The sequence below is a fragment of the Cannabis sativa genome, chromosome 2 (genome assembly GCF_029168945.1).
Source record: "Cannabis sativa cultivar Pink pepper isolate KNU-18-1 chromosome 2, ASM2916894v1, whole genome shotgun sequence".
NCBI classification, from domain to species: Eukaryota; Viridiplantae; Streptophyta; class Magnoliopsida; order Rosales; family Cannabaceae; genus Cannabis; species Cannabis sativa.
Genome location: NC_083602.1, coordinates 26,284,979 through 26,301,171, shown reverse-complemented (window position 1 = coordinate 26,301,171; position 16,193 = coordinate 26,284,979). Strand labels below are relative to the sequence as shown.

The 16,193-nt window shown below is 42.4% G+C and overlaps 1 protein-coding gene across 1 annotated transcript; it reads left to right on the top strand.

Annotated features, from left to right (window-relative positions):
* The first annotated feature begins 614 nt into the window (after positions 1-614).
* Positions 615-1,148, top strand: LOC133034227 (zinc-finger homeodomain protein 2-like). The gene has a single exon (XM_061109274.1). The coding sequence runs from the start codon at positions 615-617 to the stop codon at positions 1,146-1,148; it is 534 nt and encodes a 177-aa protein (XP_060965257.1).
* The last annotated feature ends 15,045 nt before the right edge of the window (positions 1,149-16,193 follow it).

Here is a 16,193-nt window from a genome sequence, read left to right as displayed (position 1 = left end):
AACAAAGAACAAAAGCAAAACATAACCGACTTTTGCCATATACGAATTTCACGCATTGCTTGCACATATAATAAGTACTTATCCAAAAACAACCAGCTGTAGCTGTTATATATGCATTACGACAGATATAATAACTGAAATTATAATATAAAGATAAGCATGCATGGTTGCCACAACAAAGGTTACAAATTAATATGAATAGTTAAAACTAATTAGAAACATATTTATTTAATTTATACACACCACCGTCCTAGCTAGATAAGCATGCATTGCTAAGAGTACTTTACACTTTCACTATCAATTTGTTACATAATCGTTATTAAAATATATGAGACTAATATTAAATTAACCCAATAATATATCTCAACTCCTCTGTGAGGGTCTTTTAGCAATTCTCTAATTGTAATTATGTTTTATACTATAATAACGTACGCTCCAACTCTTATTCACACTTGTCCTCCTTGTCAGCCATGCATTATATTACGACAAATCCAAACACAGCTAAGCCAAATTCTGTATCTACTACTCTCATACTCTCCTATATATACTATATGCCATATCATACACCTTATCATATCACATCATTTATTTATATTATCAAACTTTAGATCACCATGAGTAGTAGTGTGATAGTTAGATACAAAGAATGCAGGCGAAACCATGCCATTTCAGTGGGCCTCCAGGCTGTGGACGGCTGCCGTGAGTTTATGACACCAGCAGCAGAAACAGCTGAGCAAGTAGTAAGCGGAGGCGGCGGAGATCAGAGGGGTTTTCTGTGCGCAGCGTGCGGTTGTCACCGGAACTTTCACCGAAAGGAGATTATTAAGGACGGTGCAGTGGTCCATTATGGGAGTATTAGTACTACTACTCATCATCATGCTCCGTCGAGTTCAGTAGTGCCAATGTACGTAGTGGTTCAGCAACCAGTGGTGCACCCGCCTAATAATAATGTCTTCTCCACCTATTATAATCATCAATATCATGATCATGGTCTTCATGGTCGTTATAATAATGATCATCATCATATGATACAGCACTATGGATCCTCAGGAGCTAATAATAGTAGTCATGAAGATGGTCATGGAGACTTTGAACAGAAGCCTAACATTTCATTCATGACCGGTAGTACTAAGACTGAACCCTTCTAGGCTGCCTAGCTTGCTATGTAATAATATGTACTTAATATTTTTTCTTTTATTTTTATAGTTATGATCTATATATGCATGATTTGTGGTAATAATTAAGTTTATATATTATAATGGTGTAGTAGTAATATATATGGTACGTGCTTGCTGCGTTTTGGTTATTAATATTATTGGAGAGATCGAACTCTGTCGAAGTTTTAAATATATACAATAATACATATATATTATAGTGTAAACTAATTTGCAGAATAAACTCCTAATTTTAACTCGCATTACAGATAAATATCAAAATTTAAGTTATATTTTTGAAACATGTGTATCGAAACCAGTGGCGGACTCAAAATTTTTGAGGATTTTTGATCGGTAGGGGCTTAATTAATTGTTATAAAAATGTTTATTATTTACTTTTTATTAAAATTATAATTATTTTGTGGGGGCTTGTTAGTATTTTTTGTTCTATAATTATTTAACTAAATGAAAAGTATTTAATTTTTTTTAACACTAACTTTTTTTTATGGGCTATGGCCCCCACACTATTATTATTATGTCTGTCTCTGACTAAAACATTTGTAGGTATCTAATAAGTGTCAAGTGAATAATCATGTGTGTCAGTTTATGATTGGTCCACATCATTAAATTTTTATGTTTACCTTAAAAATTAATTTAAATATACTAATAAAAAAATATCACGTGGATAATGATTTGACACTTAACAGTTATGTACCTACGAAAGTTCCAGAACTATAATTTAGATATTAAGACAGTCAAAAATTAAACTTAAATATTTATTTGTAACCAAGAGTTAAACTTAGCCATTTACGCCGTAAATTACTCTTTATTGTACCAACAGATCAAACTTCATGGTTGACTATGTGTGTTGTAAACACTTGTGTGAATGTGACATAATGACTCATTTAGCTGATTGATTCATCGTAATAATTTTAATTATTAGATAAAATAATTTAAAATTTTAATACGTGTATAAATATATTTTAAATTTAATATAGCGTATGTATATTTTATATTTATATATAAATAAAATATAAAAAAAAATATTTTTTTACATACAATTTCCTTTTCTCTTCTTTAGAATTTATGGTTTTTCGAGACATAAAATAATAATAATTTATTTTATTAGTTACATAAAAAAAATATGTTTTAATAAATATTAAATAATTCATATTAAAAAAAAAGTAACTAATCCATAATAAATAATCTAAAATAATTAATCCAATCCAGTTTGCAATAATGTGGATTAAATTGAATTTGATTTGAGCTATTTTACCGATTAGATTAGATCCAAAATATAAAATCCACATATAGTGCAGATCGAATGCACTATACGCAAATAGAGCGGGTTGAATTGGATGAACAAGTAGTGTGATTATGGATAATTTTTCTACTACTGTTACAGTGCGGCGTGATTAAGTAAAATAAATTTAAAATGATAATTTTCACATATATAATAATTTTTACGTATATTTTAAATGTAGATTCTCATTTTTATTTTTTATTCTAACCTAATTAATTAATTTCAATTTGTTATAGTCATTTGCTAATATTTATCTTTCTTTTTTTATCAATTGTAGAAAAATTTTGAATTCAAAACTACTCAAACATTCCTACATATACAAATAAACGTATAAAAATGAAGATTTATTAGAAATATATCATAATTTATAACTAGTTTTTATTTGAGAAGTGTTAAAGGGCACTCATTGTGTCTAGCACTTTAGTGAAGTGTAATAACACTCTTGTAAAGTATAATATTGTTATTAGTGCAATTCAATATTAAGTCTTACTTATTTATATATATTTATTTGGATGAATAATGATCTTTTTATTGCCCAACAAACAAATTAAAACTCAAGAGCAAAAGCTTTATGTTCAAACCAAATACAATCACTGAGAAAATCCATTACAAATGCTTCTTTTAATTTTTTAAACAATAGTATCAATGTACACAAATTTATTCCACAAATAATTATTTATAGCTTCTCAAATACTATATACAACACTATTAACATTTGCAAGTGTGTACCGAAATTTTTGAAAACTGAAATATTCAAGAGCTAAAAAAAATAATGAATGGCAGAAAATAAGAGAGGAAGATTTTTTACGTGATTCGGTTGTTAACGAACCTTAGTCCACGAGTCAATCTATTAGCCTCGTTGGGCAGTGTTGATGATTTTATAATGTTACGTAGGAAACCCTACATCTTTTTTCTTAATTTCTTTTTTAAAAAGAAAAAGAAGAAGATCAAGGATGATTTTTGCTGAGTTTTTGCTACGTGTTTGGTTGGCTTGTCCCCTTTGCATGAAAATGAAGGGGGTATTTATAGCCTTGGTGATTTGTATGGATCGCTCCATGACCCGCCTAGGGTATCTACTCAAATCTCACTACTAGGTAAAATACATGAAATGTAGAGCTGACTGGTTGATCCCGTGGGTAGTACATTTTACATTTATCAACTCGCAAGCGCACGAATCTTTATTGTAGTATGGAGATTGTGAAGAATGAGATCGAATCCATGAAAATTGCGTGAGATCGAAGAAAATACTTATTTAATCTAATACAACTCTAACCTAGTTTTGAAACTGGAGATGTTATTAGTAATAAAATAAAATAAAGTATTTTAACAGTAAAAATGACAGTAGCAGATATTTTCAGTAATATTTAGGGATATTATATTAAGGGTTCAAAATCCACTTAAGTGTATATAAAAATATTTATATTTATATTGATTCTCATAATTTAATCAGTAATCAAACCAATTATTTTCTAACAAAAAATAGATTTTCCTTCACTTTAAAATTATAACTTCTAAGCATTAACTGTGAAACAATTTAATGTAAATACAAAAAATCAAAGAATATTATTTTTAATAAAATATGAAACCAAACATAAATAATTTCTTACTATAAAAAATATGTGATACTAAAGATGAAAGAAATTATTTTAAGAAGTTAAAATCGTAAGCATATATTGTACTGAGAATCAAAATAAACATAAATACTTAATTAAATACACTAAGTTTCATCGTTCGCCTTAATAATAAGAGAACTTAGAAACCCATAAGAAAATTAACTAAGAAAAGCGGTAAACTAACATTGACTGCCTCGAGCGTTTTCTCTGAATTTTTCTGTTTGAAACTTTGAAACTGTACTGAATTTTAAAATCCTAAGTTTCTATTTATAGAAGGGTAAAATGATTAATGTGCAATTAAACTTATTACAAATTACCAATAGATATTTTTACAATTAAAATAACTTAATTCGGAGCTGCCACGTGGTACTGTCTGATTAGTTGCATGTGGACACGTGGTGAGAGGAGAGAAAGCCATATGAAAAGTGGCTGGGCTGAAGGGGCTCGGACCAAACGAAGGGCCACTTGCGCGCATGGCGCGTGTGGAGCACACAAGGCCCAGGCAGAGCCGTGTCGCTCACGTGCGAGTGGGATAACAAAGGGGACAAAGGCGCTGGCGGCCTCTTTGGTGCTTTTGCCGAGCGAATGGGGGCCTGCCACGTGGCAAGGCTGTCCCTGAAGATAGAAATTGGGCCGAAAGGGCTGGGCTCCTTTGGGCTAAATTGTATTAAAAAAATGACATTTTTCTATACTTCGGACCTCATTTTTATATCTTTTTATTTCTTTTCCACTCTTTATAAATGTTATTTTTTTCTTCAAACACAAACAAAATTAAATTCAAACAAAATATTTTCAACATAAAATATATCACAAAAATTTTAATGAAAATATTTATTTAAAATTTAATTAATTAGTATTTCTTTAAATAAAAAAAAATTATTTTTTTAACTTTTTATTTCTTTTTCTCTATTATGCGATAAATACTAATTATTATTTATAAAGAAAGATAAAATTAAATATAAATAAAATATTTTCAATATAAAAATCTATAACTTTAGTTTCATGAAAATATTATTTGAAATTTAATTAACTTTGTATTTTTATACTATAAAATATGTAATATTTTGACATTTAACACAACTCCAAACTAGCTTATTGCTAGTCTCTACCAATTCAAGCGGATAACAAAATATTACTAAGATGAATAAATCAAAACAAATTCTGCCTAATCGAAACAAAATAAAATATTAGTGTAAACTCTAGAAAATACTATATAAAAATTTACAATAAATATAATTCTAGATTTTGTGTGTGTGTACTTCAAATCATATTATTTGCTTTAATTCATAACACAGATAATATCGAAAAAAATTTAAAGTAAAAATTCTCAACTCCAAATCCTCATAGGTATTGAAATATTTGAAAAGAAGAAGGGTTGTCACTCTTGGAGTTGGAAAGATATATAAATTGACGCTCGAATAGATACAGATTTTTATGACGACAATGTAAACAATTATTGACCCATAGATAGGCTAACCAAAAATATTTTAAAATTCAAATGACAAGTTAACTTTCTGGATTTCATTACAGTACCTAGAGCCAAAACAAAGAAATAAACAACGAGACTTCATTCAGCACTGGTGGTAGACATGTGAGTCTACATCAAGGGAGACTTCATCCTACTACTTTGGAGGCATTGGTATGTGTTGCCCCTGATTTTGCCTAATATACGTGGACCAACCAGACAGGGACACGTGGACCAAAAGATCTTAACACTCAAATTATTAGCTAAGTCTTTATAAAGGCTGGCGTCATCCGGGATCTACCTCCCGGAGAAGGCATACAAAGTGTCCTATGCTCCCGGAGCCCTAAGTGGCATCAAAGCATTTCCGCGAGGTGTCAGGCTTCCCCTGAGCAGTCATCTCGCATTTAATGTCGCATGGGAGGAAACGTGTTGGAACTGCCACACGCAATAAAGTCTGACGACACAACCCCCGATCTGCACCTACAAGGCTATGATCACTTAAGTCTATTGATGGCTACACTGTGAAGAGTCACATCAGTCAAAAGACAATAAGGACATTCCACATAAAATCCCTACAGCACCTAGGGATTTGACCATGCATTACCCATGGTATATTCATTGGGAACGCCTAACTTTATTGATAGTTATAGAAATACATGTACTATAATTCTGGGAATCACCCCACCAAAACCACTATAATACCCCCGCAAAGCTCATTAATGGGGTCGAGAATTTTGGGTTGCATAAGTGTAAGAAGAGTAAATACTCACCAAGAACAATTCTCTGTATTAAAGACACTCATAAATATACAGACTCGTGGACTAAGGCTCATTAACGCCCCAACCACGTAAAAATCCTTCTCTTAATTTCTTACAGCTCTTTAATCTTTTATTATTTTATTGGTTGCCGAAAACCTCGGTCAACATTTTGGTGCTTTCATTGAGAGCTGAAGAAAGCTTATGTAAACACACAACATATTACAACAATGGTGGAGACTTGAAGCACTCGTCAACCTCGCCCTCTAGAAGATGCTCAAGACCCAAATGAGGAAGACGTAGCCTCAAGAGCGGCTGAGGGTTCCGAGGAAGAAGAAGGAATTCCTAATGATGATTACGAGGAAAACCTCGATGAGTACGCCTACGATGACGGTAGCTACTCAGAGTTGGTGCTTCTAAGACAAAAGGTTGTCGATCATGAAGCTGAGATCGCAGCCCAAAAAGCACAAAACCAAAAGATGCAAGAGGTAATGCTGGCCATGCAAAAAGCCATGGAGGCGGCTGGCATCCACGTGCATCCCAAGGCTATGTCTGCTGGACTTGGCAAGGAACTAGAGGAATCCTCGCCCAGTACCCAACTACAAAAGTCTAGGGAACTAAGCCCTATAAGGTATCCCGCTGAAGGGAACCAAAAGAAAAGCCCCACTTCTACCCCGGGGAGAAAGAAAAAGGCGCAGGATCCGCGGAAGGTCCGCTCAGATTTGCCGAAAGGGAAAGGTCCGCAGAGGGGAAAACTCCAAAAAGGGAGTCTTGGCCCTCAGGATCGAGAGGACCGAAAAAGCGTGTCTGTGCACCAGGAGCCCGAGGGTAGAGGAAGAAGGGGACAAAAATGCTCTCCCGTCGATTTGAGAAATCAAATCAATGGGAATCAAGATGACCTCCGGGATCACCTTGACCAAAAGAAATACGGGCCCGCGGTCTCCACGAGAACGTTAAATGAAGGAATCATGGCGGAACTTGCCATACTCCGAAAAGATATCACCCGAGTCTCCCGGAGAGAGAAAGGCGATGACTCTAACTCAGACTGTGAGGACCGGGAGCCATGTGCCAAGCACATCCTGGAAGCAAAGCTTCCCAAAAACTTCAAGATGCCCGAGATGGCAGCTTATACTGGGAACTCCGATCCAAGCGACCATCTGTCGCGGTTCAACCGGGTCATGACGGTCATGAGAGTCAGCAATGACGCAAAATGTCTGTGCTTCGCGCTTACTCTAAGCGGGTCCACGGAGGAATGGTTGAAGAAACTAGAGCCAGGATCCGTGGGCTGTTGGAACAAGTTACAGACCAACTTCTGGAGACAGTTTGTCGCCGCAAAGAAGGTCAACCTGGAGGTCAGCGCCTTGACTAACATCAAGCAGCTGCCTACGGAGACCTTAAAGAACTATATAAAGAGGTTCCGAGAGGAAGCCTCGAAGACCAAGAAAGTTGATGACGGACAACAGCTTGCCCTTCTCCAGGCAGGCATCCGTACAGGGACTCCATTCTGGAACGAACTACAACAGGAAGGAGTTGCAAACCTTCAGGACTTCCAGAAAAGAGTCCAAAAATACATCAACCTTGAAGAGGCCCAAATAGTGGCCTATGGAGGATACTATCCCACTGGGATAGCAGGGTATATGCCCGGAGCCCAGCCGTCGGGTACTGTCTCGACCGCAGCTCCACCGATGAGTAACATACAATTCTCTGCTATACAGTCAGGGCCAGGTCTTGGCCCCCGCATCGTCCCATTTTGGAAATCCCTCGGGGATAAATGGACAAGCTCCCTCGCACTCCGCTCCAACCGCCAGCCTGGCAGGTCCTTCCCAGGGCTCGAGGAGTAAAAGATCCTCCAAAGGCAGCACCCGGACGGAGGAGAAGCGACAAAAGAGGGGGTACACTCCCCAATACACCCAGTACACGGAGTTGACGGACTCCCAAGAGCGTGTGTACTTTGCTACTAGGCAAAATACATACTACCGGAGACCACCTCCTCTGTACAAGGATAGCTCCCGGAGGGACCCCAACAAAAGATGCGAGTATCATAACGACATTGGGCACAACACCAATGAATGCAAAAATCTCAAAGACGAGATCGAAAACCTAATCCGATTGGGGCACCTCTACGAATGGATCAAGAATCGGCTGCCTCACCTCAATCCAGGTCAGGCGACAGGAGCTTTGCCACAGGGAACACCAGGGGGTGCAGCAGGAGTATTGGCTCCAGTTGCTCCCACCGGAGATTCCCAGCATATCCCCGGTTTGCCACCCAGACCTAATGGGAGAGTGGCCATGATCTCAAGAGGGGAGGAACTACCCGCAAAGAATTGAAGCGGTATGCGGGGGCCGTGAAGCACAATGAGGTTTGGGAGGTTACTCAACTCTCAGCTCAAAGCCCCCGGCTGATGGATCAACCCATTACATTCACGGAAGAAGACGCCAAAACGGTGCGTTTTCCCCACCATGACCCGTTGGTCATAGAGACCCCCATCGCCAATAAAGTGGTGGCCAGAGTCTCGATCGACAACGGAAGTTCCGTGAATCTACTTTTCAAAGAGGCCTTCACTGCCATAGGCCTGACGGACTGAGACCTCTCACCCAGTGGTTCCCAACTCACGGGGTTTAACGGAACGACACTTATCCCAATGGGGAAAGTGAGACTTCCCGTAACCTTGTGCCCGGATACCCCCCAAAGCACGTTCAAGTACTGCACTTTCGTGGTGGTAGACTGCCCAACCGCTTACAACGCGATCCTCGGCCGACCGACCCTGGTAGATTTCGGCCCAGTCACATCCATACGACACTTGTGCTTAAAGTTCCCAACCCAGGAAGCTGGAATAGGGACGGTGAGAGGAAATCAGGGGGAGGCGAGGCAATATTACAACGTCGCAACCCACCTGCCCGTACTGATGGTCCGGGAAACCATTGAGCCAGAAATGGCTGAAGAAGATGAGTTGGATCCCCGTGTGGGGTCTGAGAAAATTGTAGATTCGATGGATGATGTGGAGGAGATATCAGTGTGCGACCTCGACTCCACCAAGGTACTCCGGCTAGGAAAAAGCCTAGACCCGGAGGAAAAAGAAAAAAATAATAAAGACACTGAAGGGCGCCATCGACGTTTTTGCATGGCGCCAAGAGGACATGACTGGCATAAGTCCCCATGTCATCACCCACGTCCTCAACGTCAACCCGAACATGCCGTCAGTCCAGCAAAAGCGACGCCCCCTCGATTCAGTAAAAGCCGAGGCCTTAGAGAAAGAGGTAGACAAGCTTTTAACAAACAGCATGATCCGCGACATGTACTATCCGGAATGGTTAGCCAATCCGGTCCTAGTGCCGAAGCCTAACGGAACTTGGCGAGTTTGTATAGACTTCACTGATCTAAACAAAGCTTGTCCGAAGGACTGTTTTCCTCTGCCTAAGATCGATCAGATGGTAGACGCTACTTTCGGATTCAAGCTACTATCCTTCATGGACGCCTACGCCGGGTACAACCAAATAAAGATGCACGCGGCAGACCAAGAGTGCACTAGCTTCAGGACCGATAAGGGGGTATACTGCTACCTGGTCATGCCTTTCGGACTGAAGAACGCTGGTGCGACCTACCAAAGAATGGTCAACCGAATGTTCAAAGGCCTCTTGGGACGAAACATGGAGGTGTACGTAGTCGACATGCTCGTCAAGTCTAAAGCATGCAGTAGCCATGCGGACGACTTGGAAGAGTGTTTCGAGGTAGTCCGGAGATACGGAATGAAGGTCAACCCAAGGAAATGCACCTTTGGGGTCAAATCAGGAAAATTCCTGGGCTTCATCGTCAGCCAGAGGGGGATTGAGGCAAACCCAGAAAAAATTCAAGCTCTCTTGAGCATGCCATCCCCCAAGAAGCATAAAGACGTGCAGAGCCTAACTAAAAAGGTTGCTGCCCTAAGCCGTTTTATCTCCCGATCTACAGACAAGTGCATTCCCTTCTTCAACATATTGAAGAAGTGCCAAAAGTTTGAATGGTCTGACGAGTGCGAGGAGGCATTTAAAAAGTTGAAAGAACACATGGCCAAGCCTCCAATCCTGTCAAAACTCGTTCTTGGAGAGGACCTGTTCCTATATTTGGCCGTCTCCAAGCATGCAGTCATCGCTGCCCTAGTCCGGGAAGAAGAGAAAACTCAACATCCCATGTACTACGTCAGCAAGCGCATGATAGGGGCGGAGACACGATACCCCATCATCGAAAAATTAGTTTTTTGCCTCCTAATGGCCTCAAGAAAATTAAGGCCGTACTTTCAAGCGCACCCAATCAAGGTATTGACCAATCACCCGCTCCGGCAAGTCCTGCAAAAGCCAGAGGCGTCCGGAAGGCTCCTCAAATGGGCAATGGAGTTAAGTCAATTTGACTTACACTACATACCCCGTATCTCCATAAAAGGGAAAGCCTTGGCAGACTTCATCACCGAATGTAATGAAGTCGAGACAACCGCGAATGCGCCGATACCTTCGGTCTCCACATGGAGAGTATTTGTGGACGGAGCCTCCAATGAAAACGGATTCGGAGCGGGGGTTGCGATGATATCCCCGACTGGACTTCGACTCCAAGCAGCCTTACGGTTCGACTTCTCAACTTCAAACAACGAAGCCGAATATGAAGCCTTGATAGCAGGACTGAGATTAGCAAAGGCCGTGGGGGCCAAAAGAGTAGAAGTCTACAGCGACTCTCAACTGGTTGTAAACCAGATATCGGGAGAGTATCAAAGACGCGGCGAGCGAATGGCCGCATATGTAACAATAGTCCGGGAACTGCTCCACGAGTTTACGGACTACAAAGTAGAAAGAATCCCCCGGGAAAAGAACGCTCACGCGGACTGTCTGGCTAAGTTAGCTTCAGACAGTGAAATCGAAGGACTGAGGGTAGTACCCGTGGAACGCTTGGCAGAGCCAAGCATCAAAATAAAAGAGGCCATAGTAACGGTTGGGCAAGAACCCAACTGGATGGTCCCCATCATAGAATACATAACAAAAGGTGAGTTGCCCCAAGAAAGGGCACTGTCTAGAAAGATCCAGTACCAGGCTCATCGTTATGTAATGATGGATAAAATTCTCTACCGAAGAGGACTCAGCATGCCTTATTTAAGGTGTGTATCGGACCCTGAAGCTAGGCAAATTATGCTAGAGGTCCACGAAGGGTTCTGTGGAAATCATACAGGAGGACCCAGTCTCTCAAAGAAAATATTGAGATAGGGATACTTCTGGCCAACAATGAAAAAAGATTGCGTAGACTACGTCCAAAAGTGTGATTCGTGCCAAAGGTTCGCGAACATACCGAGAGCTCTTCCCAATGAAATTACCCTGATGACTAGCCCCTGGCCCTTCGCGGTCTGGGGAATAGATCTTATTGGGTCCCTACCAACAGGAAAGGGAGGAGTAAAGTATGCAATAGTAGCAGTAGACTACTTCCCCAAATGGACGGAGGCTGAGCCCATGAAGACTATAACTGCTAAAAAAGCACTAGACTTTGTTATCAAAAACATAGTGTGTCGATATGGCTTGCCTCACAAAATAGTCTCTGACAATGGAAAGCAATTTGATTGCGAAGAGTTCACAGACTTCTGCAACCAACACGGAGTAGTAAAAAACTTCTCCGCGGTGGCAAGGCCGCAAACAAACAGACAAGCAGAAGCAGTCAATAAAATTCTAAAGGTCACCCTAAAGAAAAAGCTGCTGGACTGCAAAAACAACTGGCCCGAAGAGTTGCCAAGAGTGTTATGGGCCTACTGGAAGACCCCCAGAACCACGACCGGCCACTCGCCTTTCTCAATGGCGTACAGTTGTGAAGCGATTGTCCCGGTAGAAACGTTATTCCCGTCCCACAGGAGAACGACTTGCGATCCAGCTACGAACCAAGCTTTACTACAAGAAGCTGGATCAAGTTGAAGAACTCCGGGACGAGTCACAAATACGAATGGTAGCTTATCAAAAGAAGGTGACCAAATATTTTAACTCCAAAGTTAAAAACAGAAAATTCGCTATTGGGGATACGGTCTTAAGAAGAGTCTTCCCAGCCACCCAAGAGCCCAGAGTGGGGGTACTTGGGCCAAATTGGGAAGGGCCATATGAAATCGAGGACGAAATCGGTTCAGGCATTTATAAGCTAAAAAGGATGGATGGAACCATTGTGCCAAGGGCCTGGAACGCCGATCACCTCCGAAAATATTACCAATAGTCCAAAAGTGTAACTTAGGCTTTGTTTAAAGGGTTTGTACCGTCTAAGTGTATGCGGGCTCTGTATTTTAAATAAAACTGAGTGCCTTAAAAAAAGTTTTCATGCCACTCAACGGGGGTACTAAGGCATACCACACGGACAGACAAAAAACAGGCCAAAAGTAAAACATCCTTACCCAAAGGGCAGGTCCAAAAAGAAAAAAGAGTATGCAACAAAAAAGAGCATATGTGTAAACATCCTGACCCAAAGGGCAGGTCCAAAAAAGAGTATGCACCAAAATAGAGCATATGTATAAACATCCTGACCCAAAGGGCAGGTCCAAAAAAGAGTATGCACCAAAAAAGAGCATATGTATAAACATCCTGACCCAAAGGGCAGGTCCAAAAAGAAAAAATATGTGCATCAAAAAGGATCATATATATATATATAGAAATCATGGCCCTAAGGGCAGATCAAAAAAAAATATATACAAAGGGCCCGGGGACAGGCCTTAACCATTGTTTCCCCTCGAAAAATAAAACAGCTATTAAATAAAGATTGTCTTAAATAAAAGCAAATTAGCTGTAAATAAAGAAAAAAAAAAAAGAGATAAGAAAAATCTGGGTTGTAATGGGTTGGATTCGGAACGACCTAGTCGATGCGAGGAGGAAGGCGAGGACCAATGCGCGCCTCCAGCATGGCGTCAAGCTTCTTCTTCTTCTCCCGGAATTTGACAATCATCTCTACAGGTTTTGGGTAGAAGTCGAGCTTGATACTCTCGCCATTTGTTGACCAAGCCATGTAGACGCCATCATCGAAGTGCTTGATGCAACGGCTGCAGGAGATAGGAGAAAGGAGCTCATCTTTCTTAGCCTTCTTCAAGGCTTAGTCTTTAAAATCCTTAAGCTCCTTCAGCTCCACGGCCAAGTTAGCCCTGGACTCCAAGTCCGCCTGGTGCAATTCCTCTAAGGACTTCACCTTGGCAGCCATTTCGTCTAAGGCCTCCCTAGCCTCCCGGAGCTCGCGTTTGGCCTTGGCGACAGCCTTGCCCTCCGCCCTCAATGCTTCCCGGTGCTTTGCCTCCAGCCTATCCCTCCGAAGGACCTCCTCTCGGATCATCGCCCCTGCTTGGGCTTCCCTTTGCTTAGCCTCTTCCTCGAATTTGGCCTTAGCAAGGGCCTCCTGCCACGCAACCTCCTCTTGGAACGCCCGCCTTTCAGCAGACAGGTCCTGCAGGATCTTCACGACTTTGTCTATGCCCCCAAATTCGGACAAGACGAAGCCGTGATTAAATATTTTTTTGGAAAGGCGTCCGACCTCTGCAGCAAGCTGGAAAAGGAAGCAAGAATGAGTAAAGGCCTTTAAGTAAAATTATGAGAAAAGAAGTAAATCACAGAATACTTACCGCGGCCAAGGAGTGGCTGAGATCCTGAGCTTGAAAGACAGAGTTCAAGGATGCACAAGCAGTGTACCACTTAGGCGCGCACCGGGTTAGCTGGGAGACGTACTCGCCAGTCATCTCCGCGGCAAAAGGAGCCAAGGTAGGCCCGAGGAAACAATTGAACCAGTCCGTCAGGGGGTCCAGGTTTAGATCCCACGGGTTCTGGTAGTTCTCCTCGTTAAGGGAACTTTGCACCTCCTCTCGCAAAACCCTCGTCAAGGCCTCCACCTCAGCATACCCCTGGGAGTACTCATCAAGGGTGTAATTGTACTTGGATATCCGAAGCTCCTGCCTCGCCTCATCTCCGGGAACCGGAGTCAGCACAATGCTAGGAGGCACTGTAAATTCCTTTGCTTCGGGAGGGATCTCGGAATCATGGCTCGGGGCCGGAGTGTCCACCCTCCGCGGCCGTTTAGGTGTCTCCTCAGCTACCATCTTGCCTTTGTGCTTGTGCACCAGAGCAACCTCTTGCTCTTCTTCACCTTCTTCAACTTCCCCAGGAAGAGCTCATTGCTCTTCTTGACCTTCTTTAGCTTCCTTAGGAAGTACCTCCTCCTCATCCACTAAGTCAATAGTGTTTGGAGGGGCACTGGAAGAAGCTTCCACGGGGGTGACCATCTGGGAAGAAGTTGGAGAAAGAGAAGCATCAGGACTGTGGGCTCCGGCAAGGGTGGCCAAGATCGCCTCCATGGGATTAGCTGCTACAACTAGAGAAAAGAGTTAAGTGTTAGAATATCTGTGAAAGCAGTAAACACTTAAAAAGCAATCAAGCTAGTCCTACCCCGACTCTCTAATTCGGCCCTAGCAAAGTTCTGAATCTTAACACTGGCTGCATCATCCCCGAGATAGCTGTCCGAGGGACGGAACCAGCTAGAAGAAAGATAGGCCGAAGGATCCAAGGGAACGGGCACCGGAGGTCCAGAACCCATCCGGGACCGACCTAAATAATCTCCTAAGTTGGAGAAATAATAATCCTTTGCATGATCCCCCCACCGTGTCGAGGGCATCCTAAACCTAAGGAGACGTTAATCGAACCCTACTTGCCTAAGGCTAGCATATTCGCGAACAGGAGGGACGTAATGTATTGTTAAATGGGACTTACCAGAGCCGGAAGTGCTGGCATCAAGAGCCCTCGTATTCGGCACCTGGACGGTAGGCCTTGGCCTGGGAGCCCTCTTCTCAACCGGGCTCCCAATGCGAAGGGGTCTCCCGGCAGCCGCCTGGGTCCTCCTCTCAATCGGGCTCCCAACGCGAAGGGGCCTCCCGGCAGCCGCCTGGGCCTTAGTGTAAGCCTTCTCCTGGGCCTTCCGGTAGAGGTACTCTCGGTACTTCCTCTTCCGCAGTAGCAATGATCTCATCTCGAAAGGTCTTCTCCGCGGCCGGAACCCTTACGTTCGGGCAGATAACCTTGGAAAGGTTGGAGTCGTCCACCGACTGATGCCCCAGGATCAGCTTGGCCTTCCGACAATTCTCCGTCGTGACCTATCCCCCGACCTCAAGATCCGTCTTGTCATAAGTGGCGAAGGTCTTGGCCCGTTGGAGGAAGAGCTGAGTAGGCGCGGTCTGCTCATATGGAGGGATCCTAACCCATTCCGTGAGAAGCTCCGGGTGTTCCACAGCTCGGAACCCGAAGGAGAAGAAGAAGCGATGGTGATACTCTTTGACGTGTTTTTGCTGGTTGAAAGGGACCGGGCCCTCATTCAAAGGGTGGGTCCGGAAGCCGTTAAAGCCGTCCTTAAGTTTGTCCCCCTTCTTGGGGACAGAAACGAGTTCATAAAAATACAAAATCTCTGCCGGACTGGGAGAGCCCCATCCCCGGGCAGAGTAAAAAATAAATAAGCCTGAAAGCAGGCGGTAAGCTTGTGGAATAAGTTGGTATGGCGCAAGGCCGACAAATACAAGGAAATTAATGAAATAATCCTGAAGGGGAAGCATAGCCCCGGTCATCAAATGCGTCTGGCTCTAAGCTCTGAAGCCTCCGTAATTGTGATTGGGCGTCTCCGCGTCACGGGGCGGCCGGTGGTACGTCCCGGAAGTCGTAGGCTTGATGCCGTCCACCACCACAATGTTCTCCAGTTGGTGAAGGCAGGTTAAGTTAGAGTGAAGCTCGGCCGCTTCCCACCCCATAGCACGAGGTTTATACCCCTCCTGGGCGACGGGACCCACCATCACCTCTTCTAGGGTGGCCAGACGCTTTCCTCCCTTCTTGGAAGATTTGGAACCGGATGTAGACATTTTGGTTCTGAAAAAGAGTTAAAATTCCAGCAGTCAGGCC

Bases quoted from the DNA above. Each gene is read 5' to 3' on its own strand.
- LOC133034227 (XM_061109274.1), top strand. From the start codon at position 615: ATGAGTAGTAGTGTGATAGTTAGATACAAAGAATGCAGGCGAAACCAT.